This window comes from Lontra canadensis, unplaced genomic scaffold (genome assembly GCF_010015895.1).
Source record: "Lontra canadensis isolate GAN:19392208 unplaced genomic scaffold, GSC_riverotter_1.0 scaffold25, whole genome shotgun sequence".
Lineage (NCBI taxonomy): Eukaryota > Metazoa > Chordata > Mammalia > Carnivora > Mustelidae > Lontra > Lontra canadensis.
In genome coordinates this window covers 20831827-20858553 of record NW_022631019.1, presented here as the reverse complement: position 1 = coordinate 20858553, position 26727 = coordinate 20831827, and the positions used below count along the sequence as shown (strand labels likewise).

General features: G+C 42.4%; 1 protein-coding gene across 2 annotated transcripts in view; it reads left to right on the top strand.

Annotated features, from left to right (window-relative positions):
• TAF12 (TATA-box binding protein associated factor 12) overlaps window positions 1-26355 on the top strand; it is a 36705-nt gene extending 10350 nt beyond the window's left edge. The window contains exons 2-7 of one of the 2 annotated variants that reach the window (XM_032863941.1): window positions 7233-7317; window positions 8045-8296; window positions 10041-10118; window positions 16985-17099; window positions 24164-24252; window positions 25878-26355. In XM_032863941.1, coding sequence (XP_032719832.1) covers window positions 7246-7317; window positions 8045-8296; window positions 10041-10118; window positions 16985-17099; window positions 24164-24252; window positions 25878-25913 — 642 coding nt within the window. In that variant the 5' untranslated portion in view covers window positions 7233-7245 and the 3' untranslated portion in view covers window positions 25914-26355. The remainder of the gene's footprint in view (window positions 1-7232; window positions 7318-8044; window positions 8297-10040; window positions 10119-16984; window positions 17100-24163; window positions 24253-25877) is intronic. The other variant, XM_032863942.1, reaches the window with a different exon arrangement.
• Window positions 26356-26727: the final 372 nt, after the last annotated feature.

Genomic DNA, 26727 nt, shown 5'->3' with positions numbered 1-26727 from the left:
GCTCTAACCCACTGAGCCACCCAGGCGCCCCATCATTACTTTTTTTTTTAAGGATCATTTCATTACTTTAAGAGCTATTTGAATTTCTTGTACTGTCATTTTTTTGTTGTTTTTGCAATTTTTCTTTTGGGTTGTTGGGTGTGTATTTATGTGTAGGTATTTTTTATATGTAAAAGAAATTAGTTTTTTTGTCTTTGATACATATTGCATATATTTTTGCTAGGTTGTCTTTTGTCCTTTAACTTTATTATGTTTTTTGTCACGCAGACATTTTCATTTTTATTTAAAAATTTATTTCTTTTCAGATATTTTTATTTGTATGTGATTGAACATGTCAGTCTTTTATGGCTCCTGAGCTTTGTGTCATCTTTAGAAGGGCTTCTCTTTTCTTTTCTTTTAAAATTTATTTATTTATCTGAGAGAGAGAGACCAAGCAAGCATGAGTAGGACGCGGGGCAGGGCAGAGGGGGAGGGAGAAAGAGAAACCCAAGCAGACTCTGCTTGGAACCTGATGTGAGATTTGATCCTACAACCCGGAACTCACGACCTGAACCAAAATCAAGAGTCAGATGCTTAACTGACTGAGCCATCCAGGTGCCGCAAAAGTGTTTTTCACTCATGGCTGAGAATAATTTTTTTTTTTTAATTTTTAAAAATTGAGCTAATTGTAGATTTATGTGTAGTTACAAGAAATAATGCTTTGCTCAGTTTTCCCCAATGGTACATTTTGCAAAACTGTTGTCTGTTATGATAATCAGGATATTCACATTGATGTAATCTATCAGTCTTACTCAGATTTACCCAGTTTTACGTGTGTCCATTTACTTGTGTTCAGTTATGGATGTATGTGGATTAAGTCCTATACAACTTAGTCAGTTTTATAGGTTCTTTTATCCATCATCACTGTCAAGACAGTGAACGATTCCATCACAAAAGTCCCTCATTTTGCCCTTTTATAACCATATCTGCTTCCCTGCCACCCTGTCCCTGACAACCTCACTAATCTGTCCTCTATTCCTAAAATTTTATCATTTCAAAGATGTTCTATAAATGTATTCTTTAAAAAAAAAAAAAAAGGAGGGACGCCTGGGTGGCTCAGTTGGTTAAGCGGCTGCCTTCGGCTCAGGTCATGATCCCAGCGTCCTGGGATCGAGTCCCACATCAGGCTTCTTGCTCGGCAGGGAGCCTGCTTCTCCCTCTGCTTCTGCCTGCCTCTCTGTCTGCCTGTGCTCGCTCACTCTCTCTCCCTCTGTCTCTGACAAATTAAAAAAAAAAAAAAAAAAAAAGAACTCTCTAAAAAAAAAAAAAAAAGGATTTTATTTATTTGAGAGAGAGAGTGAGTAAGAGAGAGAACACAGGAGGGGGGGTGGGGAGAGGTGACACAGTGCTTGATTCCAGGATGCTGAGATCATAACCTGAGCTGAAGGCTTAACTGACTTAACCAGCCACCCAGGAGCCCCAGACGTACTCTTTTTGTAATCTTTTGTTCAGCATAATTCTCTGGAAGTTCATTCAGGTTGTGTGTATCAAGTTTTTTTCTTTTTACTGATAAGTAATTTTCCATGATATGGATATACCACAGTTCGTTTAATCATTCACTTCTTGAGAGACATCTGAACTGATTACAGTTAAGTATTACAAATAAAGCTACTATGATATTCATATGCAGGTTTTGGTGTGAACGTAAGTTTTCATTTCTCCAGGATAAATGCCTAGGACTTGAATTGTTGGGTCATATAATAGTTGCATGTTGAGATTTTTTTTTTTCCTGAGTCAGATTTATTGAGGTATAATTTGCATGCAATAAAATGTGCACATTTTAGGTAGACAGTTTGATGAGTTTTGATAAATGTATGCATCTGGGTAAGCATCACCCCACTCAAGATAGAGAGTGTTTAGGGGCACCTGGGTGGCTCAGTGGGTTAAGCCTCTGCCTTTGGCTCGGGTCGTGATCTCAGGGTCCTGGGATTGAGCCCCGCATCGGGCTCTCTGCTTGGCGGTGAGCCTGCTTCCCCCTCTCTCTGCCTGCCTCTCTGCCTACTTGTGCTCTCTCTCTCTCTCTCTGTCAAATAAATAAATAAACAAAATCTTAAAAAAAAAAAAAAGAGTGTTTACATCCACCATACAAACTTCCCCTATCCACAGCACAAACTTCCCCCATGCCCCAAACTTCTCTGCCCCATCTATTGCTAGAGATTAGGTTTTTGTTTTTGTTTTTGTTTTTTTGACATATAGAGATCACAAGTAGGCAGAGAGGCAGGCAGAGAGAGAGAGAGAGAGAGAGAGGAGGAAGCATGCTCCCCGCCGAGCAGAGAGCCAGATGTGGGGCTCGATCCCAGGACCCTGGGATCATGACCTGAGCCAAAGGCAGAGGCTTTAACCCACTGAGCCACCCCGGCGCCCCTAGTGATTAGTTTTTAGATCATTAGACATTAGGATTTCATATAAATCATACAGTGTGTATTCTTTTGGAACTTTTTTTTTTACTTAAATATTTTAAGTTATCCCTATGATTATGTATTAGTGATTTGTTCCTCCCCCCCTCCCCGCACTTTTTTGTTGTTGTTGTTTTTAAGGTGAGCTCCACACCCAACATGGGCTTGAACTCATAACCCTGATTTTAAAATTTCAGGCTTGGGGCGCCTGGGTGGCTCAGTGGGTTAAAGCCTCTGCCTTCGGCTTGGGTCATGATCTCGGGGTTCTGTGATCAAGCCCCACATCAGCCTTTCTGCTCAATGGAGAGCCTGCTTCCTCCTCCTCTCTCTCTCTCTCTCTGCCTGCCTCTCTGCTTACTTGTGATCTCTGTCAAATAAATAGATAAAATATTAAAAAAAAATAAAATTGCAGGCTCTTTGGGACACCTGGGTGGCTCAGTCATTTAAGCTTCTGACTTGATTTTGGCTCAAGTCATGATCTTGGGGTGGTAGGATCAAGCCCTGTGTCCAGCCCACGCTCAGTGCAGTCCACTTGTCCCTCTCCCTCTGCTCCTCCTCCTTCCCCATGTACGCATTTTCGAGCACTCTCTCTCTCTCTCTCTCTCTGTTTTTTCTAGATTTATTTATTTGACAGAGACACAGCAAGAAAGGGAACCTAGACAGGGGGAGTGGGAGAGGCAAGCTTCCTGCTGAGCAGGGAGCCCAATGTGGGGCTCCATTCTAGGATCCTGGGATCCTGACCTGAGCCAAAGGCAAATGCTTACCAGACAGCTCAGGTGCCCCTCCATACAGTACTATTAACTGAATTCAGATCATAGTTTTTCCATTTTGTCTTCATGTCTTTTTAGGCTCCTCTGTGACAGTACATGAGTAGATTTTTTTTTAAGAAACTGCAAATTGTTTTGTAAAGTGGCTATACTGTTTCCTTTCCTAGTGGCAGTGTACTAGTGATCCAGTTTCTCTGCATCCTTGTCAGCATTTGGTTCTGTCATTGGTTGTTTTTTGTGTTTTTTTTTTAAAGATTTTATTTATTCATTTGACAGACAGAGATGACAAGTAGGCAGAGAGAGGCAGGCAGAGAGAGAGAGGAGGAAGCAGGCTCCCCGCGGAGCAGAGAGCCCGATGTGGGGCTCGATCCCAGGACACTGGGATCATGACCTGAGCCGAAGGCAGAGGCTTTAACCCACTGAGCCACCCAGGCGCCCCCTGTCATTGGTTTTTATTTTACTCATAGGTGTGTGGTTTTATCTCATTGCAGGTTTAATTTGCCTTTTTTTTTTTTTATGATTAATGATATTGAACATCTTCATGTGCTTTATTTGCCATCTGTATATCCTCTTTGGTGAAATGTCTGGTTGTGTCTTCATTTTGTGATTGAATTACTTAAAAAAAAAGTTGAGTTTTGAGAGTTCTTTATAATTCTAGATATTAGTTGTTTTTTTTTTTTTAAGGATTTTATTTTATTTATTTGACGGAGAGAGAGAGCGAGAGAGTGAACACAAGCAGGGGGAGTGAGAGAGGGAGAAGCAGGCTTCCAGCAGAGCAGGGAGCCTGATGCGGGGCTCTATCACGGGACCTTGGGATCATGACCTGAGCCGACAAAGGCACATCCAACGACTGAGCCATGCAGGCGCCCCTAAATACTAGTCTTTTGTTGGATATGTAGTTTGTAAATATTTTCTCCTACTCTGTAGCTTGTCTTTTCATCCTTTTCACATGGAACTTTCACAGAAGAAACTTTTTTAATTTGATGAGGACCAATTTATCAGTATTTCCTTTTACTGATTGTGCATTTGGTGCCACGTCTAAGAATTCTGCCTAGTAGAGCCCAACGATTTTCCTCTGTTTTTTTTTCTAAAAGTTTTATAGTTCTACATTTTACATTAAAGTCTGTGATCCAGGGGCGCTGGAGTAGCTCAGTCGTTAAGCATCTGCCTTCGCCTCAGATCATGATCCCAGAGTCCTGGGATTTAGCCCCACATCGGGCTTCCTGCTTAGCGGGGGACCTGCTTCTCCCTCTCTCTGTTGCTCCCTTGCTTGTGTTTCTTATCTCGCTGTGTCTCTCTCTGTCAAATAAATAAATAAAATCTTTAAAAAAAAAAAAAAGTCTGTGATCCATTTTGAGTTAGGTTTTGTACAAAGTGAGAGGTTTAGATTTCAGAATATTTTTTTAAATCTCCTACATTCTAGTATATTATTTTATATTTAAGGTTTAAATATTTGATCCATCTGAAATAGAGGAGTGCAGGAGCACCTGGGTGGCTCAGTCAGTTAAGTGTCTGTCTTTAGCTCAGGACATGATCCCAGGGTCCTGGGATCAAGCCCTGTGTCAGGCTCCTTGCTCAGCGGAGAGCCTGCTTCTCTTTATCCCTTTTCCATTCCTCTGGCTTGTGCTCTCTGGCTTTCTCTCTCTGTGTTGAATAAATAAAATCTTCTGGGGCACCTGTGTGGCTCAGTGGGTTAAGCCTCTGCCTTCGGCTTGGGTCATGATCCTGGGGTCCTGGGATCGAGTTCCGCATCGGGCTCTCTGCTCGGTGGGGAGCCTGCTTCCCCCTCTCTCTCTGCCTGCCTCTCTGCCTACTTGTGATCTCTGTCTGTCAAATAAATAATAAAATCTTTAAAAAAAAATCTAAAAAAATGAAATAGAGTAGTGTATAAAGGGAGGGATATATATATATATATATATATAGATCACATATTTAAATTTTAAAGATGAAACCTGATTCAATGATCTGTCTTTTCCCTATTGATAAATGCTATGAACATTAGCATATAGGTTTGCATGGGAGCACAAGTTTTCATTTTTATGGAGGAGATTTGATTTATTGTCCTTAATTGTGGTATAATTTATATACAGTAAAATGCACAGATCTTAAATATTCAGTGTGATGAATTTGACATTGTATAAAGCCATGTAATCATCACCCATATGAATATGGTGTTTTATTTATTTTTTTTCCAAAGATTTTCTTTATTTGACAGAGATCACAGGTAGGCAGAGAGGCAGGGAGAGAGTGAGGGGGAAGTAGGCTCCCCACTGAGCAGAGATCCTGATTCGAGGCTCCATCCCAGGACCCTGAGATCATGACCTGAGCCGAAAGCAGAGGTTTCAACCCCCTGAGCCACCCAGGTGCCCCTGAATATCATGTTTTAAATCCAACCAAATAAAGGTACAGTCTAGGAAACTAAGGGCAGTGTCAGTCTGGTAATGAGTGGTTATCATCTGCTTTCTTTTGTTTTGTTTTAATGGAAGAGTAGTTCGCTTTCCCAGAATTATTGAAAATGCAGAAGTATTGTTTGTTTCTCAACAAAACAGTAAAGTACAGTCTAGTTTCTGAGGGAGAATCTTTGATTTTTCTTACAATGTACAGATTCCCTTTATTTCATTAGTAGCCATTGGAACTATTCCTTAAGGCTAATTCCTAATTTGATAAATGATTATCCATATTTGGTGCTGTGTAGATAGGCTATATTTTTGTCTACAGGTCTTATTAGAGAAATTCCCATTATACAGAAACCTCTGTTACAAAAAGAGTCTTGTGCTTATTTTGAGCAATACTCAGTACTATTTGGGAAGTCCCTTGAAGGTTGTGGGAATGTTATTTGAAAGGTATAATGTTCAGTATGGTGAACATACTGATAATCTTGAATAAGGCTCTTTCTTAACTTGCTGTGGGGGAGTAGTTTGGTTTTATAACATTACAGAACTATTACCTGTCAACAATTTTTCCCTATCCTGATTCTTCCATTGATGACATTTGTGGGTAAGGGAAAGGGAGGCAAATGGTTAAAAAACAAGTGATCCTGATGCTCTGCTGTCCCCTCAGCTGACTCTTGGCCAACAAGTTTCTCTTGGTCACTTAACCAGTAAGTAGTTAGTTGCTTTAACTTATTTATTTTTAAAGTTTTTTTTTTTAAGATTTTATTTATCCATTTGATAGAGAGAGACAGTGAGAGGGAACACAAGCAGATGGAGTGGAAGAGAGAGAAGCAGGCTTCCTGCTGAGCAAGCAGCCCGATGCGGGGCTCTATCCCAGGACCCTGGGATCTTGACTCTATCCAAAGCCAGATGCGTAATGACTGAGCCACCCAGGATCCCCTTATTTTAAATATTTTATTTATTTATTTGAGAGAGAGGGAGAGGGGGAGCACAAGTTGGTTTTATATACAGTAAAATGCACAGGAGAGGTAGAGGGAGAGGGTGAGGGGGAAGCAGACTCTCCACTGAGCAGGGAGCCCGATGCGGGACTTGATCAAGGACCCTGGGATTGTGACCCGAGCCAAAAGCAGATGCTTAACAGACTGAGCCACCCAGGCACCCCATTAGTTGCTTTTATTAAGGGCAGACCAGGAAAGGTTATTTCTCATGTTAGAGAGTTAGACAATTTGTTGTGGAGGAATGCAGCAATACGGGGCCAGAGTTGACAGGTGCAGATACTCGTTTAGGTTGCTAAGCTTCACCAAGTTCTGAAAACCACTGTTGTGATTCCGGCAGGTTCATTTCACAGTTTTGGCCAATGAAGTTTTCATATGCTGCTGGCTTACCCTACCAATAGAACATTGTTTTATTGGAAGAGAAGCTATATTACTGTAATTGTCATTAATTAATTTTAGAGGTTGTGTATGAAAGAGATGGAGATATTTTCCTCAGTGTGCAGGATGAATAAGGAGACAAGAATAAGGATGTTGTTTCTCCACATCCGGTTTGCGTGGATCCTGGTCAGTGAAGATGTGCCAGGCCACGCAGCCAAAGTGCTGTGGCAAGGGTGGTGGTTGATGCCAGTTGTTTATTTACAGGTAGCTTTTGAAAATGGCTGCCTCTCATTTCACCGGGCTCACAGCCGTTGCTGATGTAATTAAAGATCTAGACACTCAGATAGCTGTAAGTAAGCTCGTTGAGGCCACTGTTGGTGGAACTTGGTAAACGTGCTTCTGATGTCAGTGACACCAAAGCTGCTGTCCACAGAGTCTACCTCATGGCTTTAAAATTTAGGCATCTTGGCTACTCTGGGTTTGGGACTCTGCATGTACTTAAAGATTGTTAACACTCAAAAAATTTGCTCTTGATGACAAAGAACAGCTTACTTTTAACAGTTGCTAAAAACGGTGTTTATTAGACATAGACCTGACATAGATGTAAGCATGTTTTGAAGTGCCGAAAGGAACTAATCTGTTTTCTTAAATTTTGTGGCTGGGTTTTAAGTATGTGATTATGCCGTGATTTATTTGAATATAACATCATTTGCTGTTCAGAAATAAGGCATGTAGTACTTAACCAAATATTCTATTTTTACAAAGTCTTCAAAAATGTCTTACTCATTCTAGTCTATTTTTGTACATAAGATTTACCATTTCATTTACTTTCTTCCTTATTTAATTTTGTGGACTATTTCATTTAGCTTTTGGAGACAAGATGGTTTCTAAATTTGAGGTGAGAGCAGTGAACATTCTTCATTCCCTCCATTTTTAATGTGTAGGTGTGAAATGTTCACTATCCCAGATATCCTGAAGACCCTGCAAGTCTGACAGACCTTATACAATTTTACTTTCAAACCTTATCCTTTATTAAAGATGTTTCTGGAGCTAGTTCTCTTGTTTTCCTTCTACAGCTGATTGGCCTTGGTCCTCACAGCTCTAAAAAGAAACAGGATCTCGATAAGCTCTATGAGCTGAAGTCCAAAGCTCGACAGATTATGAACCAGTTTGGCCCCTCAGCCCTAATCAACCTCTCCAATTTCTCATCCATAAAACCGGAACCAGCCAGCACCCCTCCACAAGGCTCCATGGCCAATAGCACCACAGTGGTAAAGATACCAGGCACTCCTGGGACAGGAGGGCGTCTCAGCCCTGAAAACAATCAGGTATCATCTCTTACTTTTTGCTCTCCCTAGGCATCTCTTACATTATTTGAACCAGTAATGCTTTGAGAGATGTCTATCTCAGGTGCTGCCTCTTCCTCTCACTGAAAAAGAGTCTTTTCCCTCCTTTGGACTTCTAAAGTTCCTTATCAAATTATCATGTATAATGTTTATCAGTGTTTACTCTGTGGTATTTATGTGTGTGTGTATATGTACATACATTCATACACACACACTAACACATGTTGCCTATGACAGGTTTTTATATATGTATATAGAAATATATATACGCTATATGATTGTTAAGTAAAATAATGAAATAACTAATGGATTCATTATTCATTATTCCTGTAATAAAAGCATTAATTGCCTCTGGTCTTTTCTCCTTCTAGTTCATCCAGCTGCTCCATTATTAACTTTGTGCACTAATTCTAAAATCTGCCTCCCCCCATGCCCTCTCTCCCCCACTTTCTGCTCATGATTCTGATTCTGCCCTCCAGAGCCACAAGAGATAAGAAATTAGTATAATCTCTTGTCTTGGGCTTTATAGGCTGGATAGAATAGGACGGAGAGACATTTCAAGAGAGTGGGGTGGGGGACTAGCAAAGGTGAATGGGGAGGGTTGGGCAGATATTTGAGAGGCCAGCCTGTGTTAAATGTGGAGTCTGTTGGAGGAGAACAGGAGGTAACATTATATAGGCAGGATTATGGCAGAATATACTGAGCATATACTAGTCAGTCTCCTTTGAAACGCTTAGTCATTAGACAACCTTTGCAAATATTTAATAGATGACTAAGTAACATAATAAAAGTCTTATGTCTTAGGATTATCTTGGCAGTAAGTGGACAAGAAAGGTAGAAAGGGGGTGGACTGAGAGGAAGACCAAGTCTAAGACTTTTGCAGTAAATCAAGACATGGAATGAAGGCTTGCCTTAAGTGGATTTAATGGTAGAATGAATAGATCTGACATATAATTAACAAATATTTATTTTAAAAATTTGTTTCTTCATTTCCAAAATTATACATGCATGCTTATCACAGAAACTTTAGAAATACAGAAGAATAAAGAGCCCATAATTCTACCACCACCCCAAAATAACTATGGTCAGCACTTTAATGTACGTCTTGATTATGATTTAATGGCATATGTATATGACATGCCATTTCCTTTATGAAAGAGGAGTCACAGCTTCATGCACTTATACAGATATTATACAGAGATGAACACATGTTCCCTGCCATCAGGGAGCTTTCAGCCTATTAAGCCAGGAATAGGCAAGTTTATAATATATGCAGTGACAGAAGGGTGCACAGGATACCCTAGAGGCCAAAGGAGGAAGTGGTTCCTTTTACCTGGGTGGGCTAGGAAAAGCAGAAAGAAGCCACCATGGACTGAGCAGATAGGAAAAACATGTCCAAAGACAACAGAGGCACAGTACAAGTTACAGTTGTCAGATAATTGCAAATTACTTAATGTAGAGGGAGGATAAGGCACAGTGAGCACAAGTAGCAGAAATAAACTGACAGATGTTGGCCTCTCTTCCACACTGCTCTTTCAGCCTTTCCCTAGGCCACTTCTGTCTTGAGAGTGTAGTCTTGGAGCAGACTGCCAGGTAGGCTAGACTGTTAACTTTTGCAAAGTAGAAACTAAACCCAACAAACTGACAGCATTTCTTCATTATAGGGGAATGAGGTATTCTGTTTCCTTAATACTTGGCTGAAAAATCTTCTCCCAATTAACTTTAGGTATTGACCAAGAAGAAATTACAAGACTTAGTAAGAGAAGTGGATCCTAATGAGCAATTGGATGAAGATGTGGAAGAGGTAAGATGGAGTTGGGCACCCCAGAGTCTGTGTCCCTGAGAGCTAAGACTTCAGAGGCAGACAGATCTGAATTTGAATCTTGGCTCTGCCACTTACCAGCTTTGTAGCTGTGGACACATAGCTTTTTCTGTTGGTAGGGTGTGGTATTACTTACCGACAGGGTTATTGTGAGGGTCTTTTGGAATAACTTCTGCAAATCACCTGGGAGAATGCCTAGCACTTTATACCTATTCTTCGGTTTCTGTCTTTTGACTTCCTGTAGATGAGGATTTTGCTAAGCCACTCACACATGTCCGTCCATGCTTTCCTTTCCCTCATTTTTCTTTTCTTTTTTTTTTTTTTTAGCTGTAGAGTGATTTTTTTAAAAATACTTTATTTATTTATTTATTTGTCAGAGAGAGAGAAAGAGTGCACAAGCAGGGGGAGCAGCAGGCAAAGGGAGAAGCAGACTCTCTGCTGAGCAGGGAGCCACGATTATGACCTGAGCCGGGGGCAGATGCTTAACCAACTGAGCCAACCAGGCGCTCTCCCTCATTTTTCTAATATAGTTTTTTTTTTAATACATATTTTTAAAGGATTTGATTGATTGATTGATTGATTTGTCAGAGAGAGAGAGAGAGCACAAGCTGGGGAAGAAGCAGACAGAGGAAGAGGGAGAAGCAGGCTCCTCACTGAGCAAGTAGCCTGATGTGGGACTTGATCCCAGGATCCTGGGATCGTGACCTGAGCCGAAGGCAGATGCTCAACTGATTGGGCCGCCCAGCCATCCCTCCAATATAGTTTTTTTTGTTTTTAAGATTTTATTTATTTACTTGAGAGAGGAGAGAGAGTGTGAGAGAGCATGAGAGGGGAGAGGGTCAGAGGAAGAAGCAGACTCCCTGTTGAGCAGGGAGCCCGATGCCCGACTCGATCCCAGGACTCCAGGATCATGACCTGAGCTGAAGGCAGTCACTTAACGAACTTAGCCACCCAGGTGCCCCCCTCCAATACAGTTTTGTCACAGCATTTAGATAACTCAGAAATCAGTGTTGACATTATTCTGATCAAGTACATATTGTTCACCTCTGAACCAAGTCCTGTTTTGTACTACCTGCTAAAGTTGATAATTGACTTTTTTTTTTTAAGATTTTATTTATTTGTTTGACAGAGAGAGAGAGAACACATGCAGGGGAAGCTGCAGAGAGAGGGAGAAGCGGGCTCTCCACTGAACAGGGAGCCTGACGTGGGGCTCCATCCCAGGATCCTGGGATTATAACCTGAGCCAAAGGCAGACGATTAACCAACTGAGCCACCTAGGTGCCCCTGATTCTTTTTTTTTTTTTTAAGGGTTTTTTGGTTTTGTTTTGGTTTTGGTTTTTTGTAAGTAATCTCTATACCCAACATGGGACTTGAACTTACAACCCTGAAATCAAGAATCACACATTCTACCTACTGAGCTAGCCAGGTGCCCCTATAATTGACTTATTTTTATTTAGTTTTCTTTGTGCCATTTTTATTTTGGTTCTACTATCAGCTCTGGTATTCACCTATCAACATTGTTTTCCAAATGGATAAGTAATGTGCAGATTTGGGTCCTCCCCTCCCCAACTCAGATTTCACACTCAGAAACCTCCATCCTGGGGCTCCTGGGTGGCTCAGTGGGTTAAGCCTCTGCCTTCAGCTCAGGTCACGATCTCAGGGTCCTGGGATCGAGCCCTGCATTGGGCTCTCTGCTCAGCGGGGAGGCTGCTTCTCTCTCTCTCTCTCTCTCTCTGCCTGCTTCTTTGTGAGCTCTCTCTCTCTGTCAAATACATAAATAAAATCTTAAAAAAAAAAAAGAAACCTCTATCCTTTAAGGAGGGCCCATGATGTGATGAGCACTGGGTGTTATATGCAACTGATGAATCATTGAACACTACATCTGAAACTAATGATGTACTATTATATGTTGGCTGATTGAATTTGAATATCAATAATAAAAAGAACCCTCCATCATCTTCTGGTCTAATTAATTTTAGGCCACTTGAACAAACCCTCCTGAGTCTTCCTTTCACTCTTTTTTTTTTCCCCTCTGGCTCTCTTGTTTCCTAGATCCCACATCCTCTTCTTACTCTCTTTTTTGTTAGAGCGCATTTTTTTGTTGTTGTTACTGCCTACAAAAGAATAGACAAGAAGCAAATGTTTGAAAGTCTCTTACATTCTAACCTCACAATTTTTAGTTTTCATGGGTTTAGAATTAGATTATGAAGATAATTTTTTCCTTTCATTTGTGAAGGTATTGCTCCATGTCTTCAAAAAGCCTATTAGGAAATCTTGTGTGGGTGCCTGGCAGGCTCAATCTGTAGAGCTTGCGACTCTTGCTCTCAGGGTTGTGAGTTCAATCCCCATGTTCAGCATCAAGCCTGCTTAGAAAAAGAAAGAAATTTCATGCTATTCTGATCCCAATTTTTTTAGTCTTCCCTTTTTTTTTAAATTCTGAATTTTCATATGAGCCTTAGTATCTATCTTTTTTCATTTGTTGTGCTGGGTTCCTAGAGCCTGTTTTTATTTGGGGGATGTGAGTGCCTCAATTTGGGATGATTTTGTATATTTTGGGGTTTGGAGTTTCTTACTGATGTTGTCTGTCTTGCCTTTGCTGAGGAATATGTAATGATAGGGAAGAGAAATACAGATTACAAAAATAGTATAACTTCATCTTAATTTTAATTTAATTTAATTTATTTTTTAAGATTTTATTTATTTATTTGACAGAGACATAGAGAGCACAAGTAGGCAGAGCAGCAGGCAGAGGGAGAAGGAGAAGCAGGCTCTCCACCAACCTGGGATCATGACCCGAGCTGAAGCAGCCACTTAACTGACTGAGCCACCTAGATGCCCCATTTATTTTTATTTTTTTAACCAGAGGGAAAATATTTCCTCTCTCTGCGTGTGTATGTGTGTGTTGGGAGGGTGTTTGAGGCAGCAGTTTTATTGCTATATAATTCATATACCATAAAATTCACTCATTTGAAATCTACAGTTCAGTGGTCATTAGTCTCTTCACAGAATTGTGCAACTCTCAACACAGTCATTTTTTTTTTTTTTAACATAGGATGTATTATTAGTTTCAGAGGTAGAGGTCAGTGATTCATCAGTTACATATAACACCCAGAGCTCATTACCTCACGTGCCCTCCTTAATGCCCATCACCCAGTTACCCCATCCCCCCACCCACCTGCCCTCCAGCAACCCTCAGTTTGTTTCCTAAAGTTAAGAGTCTCTTAGGGTTTAACACAGGCATTTTTAGAACATTTTCCTCATCCCTGAAAGAAACCCATACCTATGAGCAGTCACTCCCATTTTTCCCCAGCCCCCACAGTCCTTAAGCAACTAACTACTAATTTACTTTCTGTCTCTATAGGTTGGCCTCTTCTGGACATTTCAGATAAATGGAGTCATATGATACATGATGTTTGTGACTGCCTTCTTTCATTTAGTATAATGTTTTTAAAGTTCATGTTGTAAGGAATATGAGTACCTCATTTCTTTTTATGGCAGAATACTTTTCCATTCTAGGGACATACTGTATTTTGTTTAGCCATTCATCCATTGATGGGTTGGATCCACTTTTTGGTTATATGAATAATAATGACCATTCACATGCAAATTTTTTTTAAAAAATTCATGTACACATTGTTTTTTAAGATTTTATTTATTTATTTGACAGAGGGGGACACAGCAAGAGAGGGAACACAAGCAGGGGGAGTGGGGGAGGGAAAAGCAGGTTTCCTGCGGAGCAGGGAACGCAATGTGGGGCTCGATCCCAGGACTCTGGGATCATGACCTGAGCTGAAGGCAGCCACTTAACAACTGAGCTACCCAGGTGCCCCTCGTGTATACATTTTTGTGTGGAAATACACTTTCATCTTTCTTGGTAATATTTCTTGGAGTTATGTGGTAACTGTGTTTTTCCTTTGAGGAACTGCCTTTTCCAAAGTGCTGCACCCTTTTACATTCCTATCAGCAGTGTGTGAGATTTCCATTTTCTTATATTGGTTTTTTGATGAGTTCTGCTCAGTGTTTACTCTTCCTTTTTTTTTTTTTTAAGATTTATTTATTTATTTATTTATTTACTTACTTACTTATTTAAGAGACAGAACACACATGAGCAGGGGGAAGGGGAACAGGGAAAGAATATTCAAGCAGGCTCCCTGCTGACCAAGGAGTCTGATACGGGACTTGATCCCAGCACCCCCAGATCATGACTCAGATGAGGCAGATGCTTAGCTGACTGAGCCACAGGTGTCCTTCATTTCTTTGAAATTCTAAGTTCTACTTGCTAGGGAGATATCCTTAGTTTATCTTCTAAACCTTTTAAGTTTTGTTGTTGTTGACACAAAAATTTTAATTTCTATAACGTTTTCTTGTTGACTAGTCTTTTTTTTTTTTTTCCCTTAAGATTCCGTTTTGTAAGTAATTTCTATACTCACCATGGGGCTTGAACTCACAGCCCGGATATCAAGAATTGTACACGGTACTGACTGAGCCAGCCAGGTGCCCCTAATTGGTCCTTTTTATCCCCATGCCCCTCTGTTCTTATTTTTTCGTTGTGATATCTTTTCTTACCTTTCTCTCTGAGAAATTACATTTTTTGACCTTTTCTTCTTTTCCCCGCATTATCTTAGTGTCCTCTGGGTCCTTTTTTCTCCTTTGGTTTGTTTATTTTCTTTTTAGTGTTTGAGATTTTCTTCACATTCTTGGTGTTCTTGACTATCTGTTCTTAAAGAGTGAGCCACTGAAAACCTGATTCGAAACAGAACTTACTGACTGATGGGCTTCACTCAGTAATGTACTGGGAAATGTTTAGCAACCAACTCTGTGGAGAGAAAGACCCTAATTTTGAACATTCCCTAATTTCTATGGTGTAAATATTCCCAATAGGCCCTATTTTAAGCTATCAACATGTTTCTGAATTCAAGATTATGAAGAAAGGCATATAATTAATTGGCTTTTGTGAGCTCCACTCAGCCAGTTTTAGCAAAGCACTGGCTTCACTTCAGAATAATTTATCCACAAGTCAGCCTTCTTATGGGGAATTCTCTACGTGTCAGCATCTGTATGTCTTCTCTCTGGAGTCATTTGGCATCTCCAGAGAAAAATCCTCCAGGCTCCTTGCCTGGAGGGTTTATCTCTAGCTTCTGATATGCTGGCAGAAAGGCAAGAGAAGGAGGCTATGTCTGTCCCTTGCTGTGTCTGGTGTATTCTAATCCAGAGCCATGCCTATTCAATTCTCTAGAGAATAAACTGCTGTGTTCTGGGTCAGGTATGTGTGGGGAGGAGTCTCTTGGCTGTTTTTGGAGTGTGGGGGCATGGGGACTAGTCTGTATATAGACACAGAATAATTTCTCAGTTCTTAGTCCCATGCCTCAGCCCAATCTTCTGTGGTAAATGGCACTTCCAGAACCTGGATCTTTTAGGGGTTGCAGGGGGCAAATCAGGTCAAATCTCATTGGTGTCCCTTCGATGGGCACTTGTGTTGTACCTTCCGTCTGCTAGGTCAGATCCCACTTTTCCGCTGTTATCTCTTTGGCAAAAAATTACTTTAAAAGCTTATTGCATTCTCTTACCTATTAAGCTTTTTTCTCCTGTTCTAATTGTCTTTGTGGATTTATATGTCTTTTTTTCCTTTACTGTTATTTTAGTGCATTTAGGGAAGGAGAGGAGGTCATTTTTGGAATTGATCTGCCATGTTTAATCAGAAATCTCTCCATTGGGGGTGCTTGGCTGGCTCAGTTGCTAGAGCATGTGACTCTTGGTCTTGGGGTAATGAATTCAGGCCCCACATTGGGCATAGACCTTACTTTTTCCTTCTTTTTAAGATTGTATTCATTTATTTAAGAGGGACAGAGTGTGGGAGAGAGAGCATAAGCAGGAGGAAGGGGCAGAGGAGAGGGAGAAGAGGCTCCCTGCCTACAGGGAGCCCAATGATATTGGGCTCAATCCCAAGACCCTGGGATCATGACCTGAGCCAAAGGCAGACACCCAGCGACCTTAGCCAATCAGGCACACCTAGAGCTTACTAGGAAAGAAAGAAAGAGAGAGAGAGAAAGGGGGAGAGAGAGAAGGAAGGAAGGAAGGAAGGAAGGAAGCGTATTCTTTCCATTTGATGGTATCCCTTTGGTTTCATCGGAAAGATGACAATGTGATAATGGTCTAGCAGAATAAGTAATGTCTATCCATGGTTGTAATTTTATTTTATTTTTGGTCAGCAGAGGAAGCCATAGAGAACGTATTGAGTGATGAGAATTCCAATTTTTAGTAGATTTTTAGCTTCAGAATTGTGACTTTACTGTTCATTTTGTCCAGGATAATTGATAATGAAGTGGAAAGAACCCAGGTTTCGGACATGGAACCTCGAAGTCAAATTCTGGTTCCACTGCTTAGCATTTGTATGGTTATGAGTTAGCACCCTTCTGTATATAAGGAGGATAAAGTCCATGTCCCACTTTTTTACAGGATTACTATAAGGTCTCAGTGAGATTAATGGAAATAAAAATGCTTTAGGAAACTGTGAATGAGGAAGTATAATGATTCACTTTTGTTTTCCCACCTAATTCTAAAGAAAATATGAAGTTGAGGGATTGGACTGGTTGATCTCTCTAGATAGAAAGTACAGAGAGTAACGTCCTCAGAAACTTGTGAGTTGCACTCAACCTGCTTAACGAGTTGATGTGTTTCTATTGTTGTCCTCACTCCTCCTCGTCCTCACCTTAGCCCAAATGCTGATTCCGGGCCTTCTAATAGACAGCCTAACTAAATATGTGATTCCAGCAGACAGAGTTGTCTCAGCAACAGGAGCCTGCTCTGCCAATGTCATGGTTACTCTCCCCCACTTTTGTCTTCCCCAGATGCTGCTGCAGATTGCTGATGATTTTATCGAGAGTGTGGTGACAGCAGCCTGCCAGCTCGCTCGGCATCGCAAGTCTAGCACCCTGGAGGTGAAGGACGTCCAGCTGCATCTAGGTATGTCGTCTCGTTCCTCCCTGAGGCATCCACACTGTTGCTCCTTCAGGACCACCAGGAACAGGTAGTCAGAGGAACTTTCGTGTCAGGATTAGACTTTTGGGGGCTCTGGAATGGATGTATTTGTTCAATGGTAGCATCACACAGAGAAGAGAAATCTATCCATGGTCAGGAGAGTGAGCCCAGGCATTGGGTTTGCCACTTTCTATCTGTATCACCTGTCCTTCCTCCTAACTTTCTCTCAGAGCCTGCTTCCTCATTTGTAAAGTGAAGATCATAGTATCATCCTTACAGGGTGATCATGAGAATTATGGGTTACAGTTGTCAGTCACCGGCTTGGGGCCCGGCACAAAGTAAGAGTTTTGTAAATGTAGCTATTATGTCTCCAACATTTAAATAGTAGTTTTTCTCTTGTAGTTTTTAGCCTGTTTATCCATTTCTCCCTAAAATTATAATCATAATGTACATGTAATTCTATATTCCATTTTTCAACTTAAGACTCACTAAATTCAAGCTTGGTTTTTCTGAGAGATACTTATCTAACATCGATAACCATCATCACTTGGGAAATGAGTAAGCCCCCCATCTGCATTGGTTACAGTGTGCTCAGAAGAAAGTGAACAGTCTTGTGAGTATGAAGGCCAACTGAATGAGGCAGAAGATATTACAGGATTCAGTATAGATCAGCCCATGAATAATTACTGAAAGGCTTCCTTCCTGGTGACAGGAAGATATGGCTTGCGGAGGTACTGGGAGTCTCGGTGGAGTAACAAGTTGCTGGTTAATGTTGCTAGTATTAATAACAGGACAGATATTCCAATTATCTATTATTAGATAACAAACTTAAAATGGTAACAGTGGCTTAAAACTGTAACAGTCTTTTTTTATTTTTTAAGATTTTATTTATTTATTTGACAGAGAGAGATCACAAGTAGGCAGAGAGGCAGGGGGAGAAGCAGGCTCCCCACTGAGCAGAGAGCCCAATGCGGGGCTTGATCCCAGGACCCCGAGATCACAACCTGAGCCAAAGGCAGCGGCCTAACCCACAACTTGTAACAGTTGTTTACTTTGTTCAGATGTCTGGGGTTTAATGGGGCTTAGCTAGGCAGTTCTGCTAAGGGTCTCTCATGTAATTAAAGCCAGGTGGTACCTTGGGCCGAGATTGTTTTGAAGGAAGATGTATTCATTTCCTAGGGCTGCTATAACAAAGCGCCACACACTAGGGAGGTTAAAACAACCAAACGTGTTCTCTCACTGTTCCGTAGGCCAAAAGTTTACGATCCATTCAGTGCTTCTATGAAGAAGCCTTCCTTGCCTTTTTCTAGCTGCTAGGGGTGGCTAGCAATCCTTGGCATTCTCTGCGTATAGCTGCATCACTCTGTCTGTGTCTCGGCCTTCACGTGGCCTTCTCCCCTGCATGTGTCCCTCTCTCTGTCTCTTCTCCTCTTGTAGGATGCCAGTCATAGGGGATTAAGGGCCCACCCTACTCCTGTATGACCACATCATAATTAATCATATCGCAGTAATCCTGTTTCCAGTATATTCTGAGGTTCTGGGGGTTAGGACTTAAACATGTCTTTTTTGAGGGACACAATTTGACCTATAACAGAGTTTCACCAGTCCAAGTCTGATACTGGGGCTAGAAACTCCCAAAAAGCTGGAATTCCAGGGGCGCCTGGGTGGTGCCGTCACTTAAGTGTCCAACTCTTGGTTCTGGCTCAGGTTGTAATCTCATGATTGTGAGATCGAGCCCAGAGTCAGGCTTAGCAAGGAGCCTGCTTGAGATTTTCTCTCCCTCTCCTTCTGCCCCTCCCACTCCTGCTCTCTTTCGTTCTCTCTCTCAAATAAATCTTTTCAAATAAATTTGAAAAAAACAACCAAAAAACAACCTGGGACTCCACAGGTCTCCCCCTCTCTGCAGTCTCTCTCTCTCTTTTTTTTTTTTTTTTAAAGATTTTATCCATTTGACAGAGAGAGAGAACAAGCAGGAAGAGTGGCAGGCAGAGGGAGAGACAGAAGCAGGTTTTCTGCCGAGCAAGGAGCTGGATGTGGGACTCGATCCCAGGACGCTGGGATCATGACCTGAGCCAAAGGCAGACACTTAATGACTGAGCCACCCAGGCATTCCCTCTCTGCAGTCCCCCCGCCCTTTTCTTTTTTAAGATTTTATTTATTTATTTGACAGAGAGAGATCACAAGTAGGCAGAGAGGCAGGCAGAGAGGGCGAGTGGGAAGCAGGCTCCTTGCTGAGCAGAGAGCCCGATGCGGGGCTTGATCCCAGGACCCTGAGATCATGACCTGAGCTGAAGGCCGAGGCTTAACCCACTGAGCCACCCAGGGGCCCCCAGAGTTTCAGTTTGAGATGATGAAAATGTTTTAGAGATGGTTCGTGATAATGGTTGCACAACAATGTGAATGTGCTGAATGCCACTGAACTGTGTACTTAAAAATGGTTAAAATGCTCTCTGATATGAGGAATTTGAGAGGCAGGGTGGTGGTGTTGTGGGGGGTAGGGAAGGAAAAAATGAAACAAGACAGGATCGGGAGGGAGACAAACCATAAGAGACTCTTAATTTCACAAAACAAACTGAGGAATGCCAGGGGGAGGGGGTTAGGGAGAGGGTGGTTGGGTTATGGACATTGGGGAGGGTGTGTGCTATGGTGAGTGCTGTGAAGTGTGTAAGTAAGCCTGATGATTCACACCTGTACCCCTGGGGCAAATAATACATTATGTTAATAAAAATTTTAAAAAATACAAAACAAAACCAAAAACATGGTTAAAATGTTAAATTTTAGGTATATTTTGCCACAAAATCCCCACACACAACAGATTATATTACTTTAGAGCTTAGCATTCTGTTTTTAATATTTTGTATTTTAGGGGCGCCTGGGTGGCTCAGTGGGTTAAGCCACTGCCTTCGGCTCGGGTCATGATCCCAGGGTCCTGGGATCGAGCCCCGCATCGGGCTCTCTGCACAGCAGGGAGCCTGCTTCCCTTCCTCTCTCTGCCTGCCTCTCTGCCTGCTTGTGATCTCTGCCTGTCAAATAAATAAATAAAATCTTTAAAAATAAATAAATAAATAAATAAAAATAAAATAAAATATTTTGTATTTTAATTATTGAAATTAAAATTGGAATATTAGTTTATTCATTAAGGGTGAGGAGTAATTATCACAATGACAAGAATACTCACAAGTCTGCATGGCCAGGACAGCTTCTGTAGTATGCCTAATGGAGGCTGAGTCATAATCAGAAGATTGCTCAGGGGGCAGTGGATCGGAGCATGGGGAATTAGGGAACCTGGTATTCAATGGCACTAGACCACCTACATCTGTTCCACACCACCACCCCCAACAAAGGTAGGCTTGCCAGTGGGGCTGGAAACTCTGGACACCACCTCTTGTGACAGACTGGAATGGGTACAGCCGGGTTTGCTTCTGACCCAATTTCCTACACTTGCTTAATGGACTAAGCTCCCTTTCTGATGGACAGTCTTGAGAAATGTGGACATTCAATGACATAATGTACATGGAATGCTTTGTACAATGCTGCTTTATGCCACACATTTTCACTATAACTTTTAGTCACTAAATGATTGTTGTTGCTATTACATTAATATTATATAAAATATAAATACATACGCATTTAGGAACGTCTGGGTGGCTCAGTTGGTTAAGCATCTGCCTTCGGCTCAGGTCGTAATCTTGGGGGTCCTGGGATCAGGCTGCTTCTCCCCCTCCTGAAGCCCCTCGCCCCAGCTCATGCTCTCTCTCAAATAAATAAAAAAAATTTTTAAAAATGCATATTTAAATATTTTGCTACACATACTTAACATGTGTGCATTCTTGCCTGGTAGCGACCTTTTTTTTAAAAGATTTTATTTATTTATTTGACAGAGAGAGAGAGAAATCACAAATAGGCAGAGAGGCAGGCAGAGAGAGGGGGGAGACAGGCTCCCTATTGAGCAGAGAGCCCGATGCGGGGCTCAATCCCAGGACCCTGAGATCATGACCTGAGCTGAAGGCAGAGGCTTAACCCACTGAGCCACCCAGGTGCCCTGTGACCTTTTTTTTTTTAAGATTTAAAAATTTTTTTTGTTTTTTTAAAGATTTATTTATTTTAATCCTTTATTTTTTTTAAGATTTTTTTAAATTATTTGTTTGACAGAGATCACAAGTAGGGAGAGAGGCAGGCAGAGAGAGATAGAGAGGAGGAAGTAGGCTCCCTGCTGAGCAGAGAGCCCCATGTGGGGCTTGATCCCAGGACCCTGGGATCATGACCCGAGCCGGAGGCAGAGGCTTTAACCCACTGAGCCACCCAGGCACCCCAATTTTAATCTCTTTTAAGATTTTATTTATTTATTTATTTTGGAGAAAGAACGAGCAGGGAGAGGGAAAGGGAGAGAATCTCAAGTAGACCCTGCACTGAATGTGGACTGGATATGGGCTCAATCCTTTAACCCTGAGATCACGACCTCCACTGAAACCAAGAGTTGGACACCTAACCGACTGAGCCACCCAGGTGCCCGGGATTTATTCATTTATTTATTTGAGAAAGAGAGAGAGAGAGAGAGTGTGTGTGCACCAGGTAGGGTGGGGCAGAGGGAGAGGAAGTCTAAGGACAGTCCCTGCTAAGTGCAGGACCCAACTCAGGACTCAGTTCCACGACCTCGAGATCACCACCTGAGCCCGAACCAAGAGTCAGTTACTCAACTGACTGTACCACCCAGGGGCCCATAAAATTTATTTTATGTAATCTCTATACCCAGTGTGGGGCTCGAATTCACAACCCTGAGATCAAGAGTCACGCTCTCCACTGACTGAGCCAGACACCCCATTACGCTCTTATTTTTTTTTTTTAAGATTTTATTTATTTATTGATAGAGATCACAAGTAGGCAGAGAGGCAGGCAGAGAGAGAGGAGGAAGCAGGCTCCCCGCTGAGCAGAGAGCCCAAGGCGGGGCTCGATCCCAGGACCCTGAGATCATGACCTGAGCTGAAGGCAGGCTTCAACCTATTGAGCCACCCAGGTGCCCCAACGCTCTTTCTTTTTTTTTTTTTTTAAAGATTTTATTCATTTATTTGACAGAGATCACAAGCAGCAGAGAGGCAGGCAGAGAGAGAGGAGGAAGCAGGCTTCCTGCTGAGCAGAGAGCCCGATGTGGGGCTCGATCCCAAGACACTGGGATCATGATCCAAGCCGAAGGCAGAGGCTTTAACCCACTGAGCCACCCAGGCGCCCCTCAACGCTCTTTCTTAAAGAGACTCTGCAGATGCATATCCTGAGCCACTTTGTGTGGGTTGTAAAGTTTAATTCCCAAAGAATAATTTCAGTGTTACTTTCTTTCTTTCTTTTTTAAAAAAAAATTTTTTTAAAGATTTTATTTATTTATTTGACAGACAGAGATTACAAGTAGGCAGAGAGGCAGACAGAGAGAGAGGAGGAAGCAGGCGCCCCTCAGTGTTACTTTCAAGACTGACAACAGATATTATTAGCAGAAGGCTTCAGGATTTTTATTTTCAAAGAAATATTGGAGGAGGGACACTTGGGTGGCTCAGTTGGTTAAACATCTGCCTTTGGCTCAGGTCCTGATCCTGGGGTTCTGGGACTGAGTCCCACATCCGGCTCCTTGCCCAGCAGGGAACCTGCTTCTCCCTCTGCCCCTCCCCATGCTTGTGCTCTCCCTCTCTTGCTCTCTCTGACAAATAAACAAAATCTTAAAAAAAAAAAATTGGAGGAGAGCTATATATAAAATTCTTCTAGACCCAAACATGAATCATTCATTCACCCAGTAGTTACTGTACATGAGGCACAAAGTATAACTAGAAAACCACTAATATTCAATTTGATTTAAGTAAGTGCTGTGCTTGGAGCAAAACAGATTTATAAAACAAGTGTTTCCAGGGGTTTAGGGGAGTATGATAAAGTACGTAACTCCTTTTGAGTAGACTTATTCCCTAAATAATCTTGTGTAAGTATAATTTTTTACATACTTAGAGTGCAACACACTTTTATTTGTGGCTGGGGCGTCCATGTAGCTATGGTGATTACTGACATAGTCGAATAATCAGAATTTCTGCCTTGTTGGAACTTCCAGTGACACTCTCACAGGGATGATCATACCCACTGGTAGCGGGACACAGGGCTGTGGTGTGGACATAACCCATGTCTATATCTGTATCTCTGTGCCTTTATCCCAGGCTCTGGGATTGCATTACGACCTTGAATGTTATCAGCCACCCTATGAGGTGGTTATTACAGTTGTGAACTGCCGTGTAAAAGCTGAAGAAACCAAGACCCAGCATCCTCCAGCTCCACAGCAGAGGCAGCAAAGCTGGGACTCAGCCCTTAACTCCCGAATACTAGGAATGCCTTTCTGCTCCTTCTCTTCCTTTGGGTTTGAGAAGGGTGACTTTAAACATAGGAGTAAGACAACTGAAGGGGAGGGGGATGCCTGGGTGACTCAGATGGTTAAGCATCTGCCTTCTGCTCAGGTCGTGATCCCTGGGTCCTGGGATCGAGTCCCGAGATGGGCTCTCTGCTCAGTGGGGAGCCTGCTTCTCCCTCTCCCTCTGCTGCTCCCCCTGCTTGTGCTCTTTCACTCTCTCTCTCACATAAATAAAATCTTTAAAAAAAAAGACAACTGAAGGGGCACCTGGCTGGCTCAATCAGTGGAGTGTGTGACTCAACCTTGGCATCATGAGTTTGAGCCCCACGCTGGACATGGGGCCTGCTTAAAAAAAAAAAAAAAAGAAAAGACAACTGAAGAAACAGGAGTTTCCTCTTCTGTGGAGCTGCATGGAAACCTGAGGGCTCAGTGCTCACAGCCTGGAGTCAGTTATTCCTTTGTCTTCGCACAAAGGTCGAATGGTGTCATTTAAAACCTTGGAGGCACCACATGGGATCCCCCATTTGTATTCCGTAGAACCTGTCTGCAGAGCTGCTGTTCATTACTATGGTTGATCGCTCAGATGAGTCCTCCTTGACCCTTGTCTAAGGGTCACACTGCACCCCGATGCTGTCTTCCCTGTCCCCTGATCTCTGTGCTGGCCTCTTCCTTGCAGAACGCCAGTGGAACATGTGGATCCCAGGATTTGGCTCTGAAGAAATCCGACCCTACAAAAAGGCTTGCACCACAGAGGCCCACAAACAGGTGAGGAGCCGTCAGAACCCCAAGGCAGCCACAGCCCATCCCTTGAACTGTGTCTCTGAGGGAGTGCACATGGCTACGGTCCCTGCACTTGTCACTTCCTCCACACAGGTAGCTCTGCTCCCTGGACCAAAGATCAGAGAGGGCAAGAGGCAGTAGGGCTCCACGGGAGAACAGTCATTTACTTCTGTGGTTCTCTGCTGTTCCCACATGGGGTCTCAGCTTTTTCTCTCAACGCTGATGGGTGTCACTTAAAGCTGTTGATTGTAGCTTCTTCTAATATGGTAGAACTCACCCCCTCCACTTCTCCCTGATGAAATCTCTGCGTTGTGGCTGATTGAAAGAGAGATAGGCCATACTTGAGCTGGAAGGTAGCACCCAGGCTGCTGTGCCAGGCCTTCTGGCCTCTGTCCCAGCTTGCCTTTAGTTCTCTATCCCTGTGACTGACTGAAGACCTGAGGGGTCAGTACGAGAACCTAACCCCACTTATACTGTGCAACAAGTTGGCCCTGTCATTGGTCTAATAACAATGATGACTTCCTTTTGACAAAGTCTTAATTTAACTGGTGGCTCCAATTTGAAAAGTGAGCTTTTTTCAAGCTTGATGGGCACATTGTTTGGTTTTGGCTGAGTGTCCCTTGCTTGTCCATACCCTGGGATCTCTAGAGTGTATGTGTTTACAGACCTCATAAAGGAAGCTCTTATAGGGAAGTCACCAGTAGTCTGAATCAAAGGACCATAGATAGTATTCTTCATAAGGGAGTCCCTCCAGACAATGGTCATTCTGGCTCTGCTTCCTAATTAATCCACTTTCCAGCTTTATCTATCTTTCTCTCAGCAAGTGTCATAATATTAGGACAATCTCTTAGTCAAAAGAGTAAGCAGAGGGGCGCCTGGGTGGCTCAGTAGGTTAAGCCTCTGCCTTCAGCTCAGGTCATGATCTCAGGGTCCTGGGATCAAGCCCCGCATGGGGCTCTCTGCTCAGCAGGGAGCTGCTTCCCCCCCACCCTCTGCCTGCCTCTCTGCCTACTTGTGATCTCTGTCTGTCGAATAAATAAATAAAATCTTAAAAAGAAAAAAAAAAGAGTAAGCAAAGCAGATCAGTAATTCGGCCAGTGGCTGGTAATAGTAAAATTTGAAACCCATGACCTGAATGTTCCCCTGATGGGTTGTGGTGGAAATTGTTAGTGTCCGTTTGCTTCATTGTAGGTTGTCATGTGTGAAATGTCAGCTCCCTTTTATGTGTGGCTACAGGCTTGACACAGTCCCCTTCCCTATTTTCTTCATCCTCACATTAGGCTGGGGGAGTCTGGAAGACACAGGCTTTGATGGCTTGTCCCCTAAGTCCCCAAAAGGCAAGAACTGTCATCTTCTGTTTTTAACTTTTTTGCCATTCTACTGACCTACAGCAGTTTGGGTCTTTTGGTCAATGAAATGGGTCCCCTGGGCTATCTAAACATCTCCTGGGGCCCCAAAGACTGCTATCAGGCTCACAGGAGCCTGCTGAGCTGCCCTGTGTGGATAGGTTCCCAGGGCTCCAGCCTGTGGTATAGACTGTGCCCCACATGGGTGATGGGGAAAGTTCCTGACTCTAAGCTATGTAATTGGTTATTTCACTCTTCTTTCAGAGAATGGCATTGATCCGGAAAACAACCAAGAAATAACACATGGGAAGGTCAGGGAATGGACAACAATGTATTTGGAGATACTTGAGCTGAGACCTCAGCCATCTCATCTTTGGATTTTTTTTTTAATGCTTTACAGAGAAGCATATATTTTTTATTAACAGCGCAGCAATATCTATAATGACTGAGAGGATCTGCCAAAAGAATAAAGCCTCCTCCCCCAACTTCCGGTCCCTTTTCCCTGCCGTCTCAAAGAGGAACGATGTATCTTCCAGAGAAGATTTTATTTGTGGTTTATTATATAAGTGATTGAATATGGGACAAAGCATTATGGTCTTGTTTGGTGAGACAGTATTAGCAGGATTTGTAGAGGTTTGTGTTTCCTTCTCCCTTTCCCCTCTCCCTGTACTTTGTAATGTCAGTGTTTATATGAATATGACTTTCATTTGCTTTTCCAGAATAAAGAAGTTATTAATCGAGAGACACAGGGTACATGGCTTACAGCCTTTGAAAGGCCAGAGGCAGTTAAAAGGACAAGCAAGGCTGGATGTAGCTCTCTGTCAGCAGGTGGCAGCACCATTAGCCATTTCTTTACGGAGGAATAAAACCAGGAATTTTTCTATTATTTTACTCCAAGGAAGGCCATACCATCAGTAGGAGTTTGAGTCCAGTTTCTCTGCCATAAGAATGGGGCAGAGTGACCTTCTCTCATGAACCCCAAACTGAAGAGGCATCTGGTTTTGGCAAAGCCTTTTCTGACCCACCCTTCTGAAACTCCTGGAGTTCATCCTTGGCCCTAAGAAAGGATGGCAGTAACCTGGGGAAAGGCCCATCTGTGCAGGTGCCTTGTCTG